We start from the raw sequence: 1650 nt of genomic DNA on the forward strand, positions 1-1650 counted from the left end.
TACCGCCCACCTCGGACGACAGTTCCGAAAGACCTCGGATGCGATGATTACAAGAGAATAACAAGATCATATGGGGTAACGTGACGCGCGACTAAATTACAAGGGTTGATGAAGATTACGGATCGTAACGTGAATTAGGTCTACGCATTGTTTGGAAAGCATTGTGATTTTCGTCAACCCTTTCCTTCAGTCGCACGTTGACATGAGTAGCTTAAGTGTAAGTTAAAAGGAACCGCACAAGTTAGGTTCGCGATACGCCTAAAACTCAGCACTTTCAATTATATATTTTTTGTTAATTACTCGCCGCCTCGCTTCTGACAGGTAACACGCAGTTTTACAATCGGTCGTCGATATTCCGAGGCGGCTGTCTTAACGGTGACAACCCGAACGAAACCGTCAGGCCCGGGGTGACATTGCGTCACTCGGCCAAGTTCCCATTTGCAGGGAGGTAAAGTCGAATTACGCAGGAGGACTAGTTGCCCGAGACGAATTTGAGGTTGCACCTTGCGCCATTTTGATCGTTGTTGTAAAGTGTTGACATAATCGGTACTCCACAACTTCCAGAATCGCTCGGTTACATGGCGCACGAGTTGCCATCGCGAAAGCCGATTTTCATGAAGGTCGAGCAAGGATGGCTCCGGACTTACGACAAGCGCAGAGCCCACCAGGAAATGACCGGGGGTGAGATATTCGTAGTCCTCCAGCGTATCGGAGAGAGGCGCGATCGGACGTGAATTTAAGCACGCCTCGATCCTGCACAACAGCGTGGAGAATTCCTCGAACGTTAACCTATGACTGCCCAAAACTCGGCGCAGATGAGTTTTCACGCTGCGTACTCCCGCCTCCCATAATCCGCCGAAGTGGGGCGCAGACGGGGGAACGAAATTCCATGTAACGTTGTCCGAGGCGGTCATATTCAAGAAGTTCGGATCGTGTAATGCTGATCGATAGGCCAGAGTCAATTCTCGGTCTGCGCCGACGAAAGTTGTCCCGTTGTCCGAATACATGGTCTGCGGGAGACCGCGACGAGCGCAAGAGCGAGAAAAGGCGTTTAAGAAAGCTTGAGTTGAGTAGTCGCCGACTAACTCCAAATGTATAGCTTTCGTAGCTAAACAAATGAAGAGAGCGATGTAGGCTTTGCGCGAGGTAATGCCTCGACCGGCTGAGGCGCGAATTTGTATCGGTCCTGCGTAATCGAGACCGGAGTGCAGGAAACTGCGAGCGGCGGACGACACCCTCGCTTCGGGAAGATCTCCCATGATTTGTGTGGGGATCGCGTTGCGTTCGCGGGTACACACAACACACCTGTGAATGACCGCCTTCACAAGAGTGCGCGCCCGGAGTATCCAAAAGTCGCGGCGCAGAATACTCAATGTTAGCTGAGGGCCGGCATGTAAAGCCCGTAAATGAGCTTGATTAACAATAAGCGTGACTAGTGGATGGGACGAGAGAAGTATAGGGTGTCGAACAGAGAAGGGAACAGGAGCTCTGTTCAGCCGCCCACCAACGCGAACTATTCCGTCCTGGTCGAGGAAAGGATTGAGGGTCCCCCCATCCCCCGCCAAAGCGGACCGGGAAGCCCCTGCCTGCGAGGGCGGGGGAGCTTACGGGGGAGATGGTGGAGGGGAGGATCCAGGAGGTAATGGGCTG

At 52.7% G+C, this 1650-nt stretch overlaps 1 protein-coding gene across 1 annotated transcript; it reads right to left on the reverse strand.

Moving 5' to 3' along the window:
• Window positions 1-296: 296 nt before the first annotated feature.
• LOC105560785 lies at window positions 297-1259 on the reverse strand. Its single transcript, XM_012010198.1, has one exon. It carries the CDS (start codon window positions 1257-1259, stop codon window positions 297-299), a length of 963 nt encoding a protein of 320 aa, XP_011865588.1.
• Between the last annotated feature and the right edge of the window lie 391 nt (window positions 1260-1650).

This window comes from Vollenhovia emeryi, unplaced genomic scaffold (assembly GCF_000949405.1).
Source record: "Vollenhovia emeryi isolate VEMERY1.0 unplaced genomic scaffold, V.emery_V1.0 DF945762.1, whole genome shotgun sequence".
In the NCBI taxonomy this organism is placed as follows: domain Eukaryota; kingdom Metazoa; phylum Arthropoda; class Insecta; order Hymenoptera; family Formicidae; genus Vollenhovia; species Vollenhovia emeryi.

Bases quoted from the DNA above. Each gene is read 5' to 3' on its own strand.
- LOC105560785 (XM_012010198.1), bottom strand. From the start codon at position 1,259: ATGGGAGATCTTCCCGAAGCGAGGGTGTCGTCCGCCGCTCGCAGTTTC.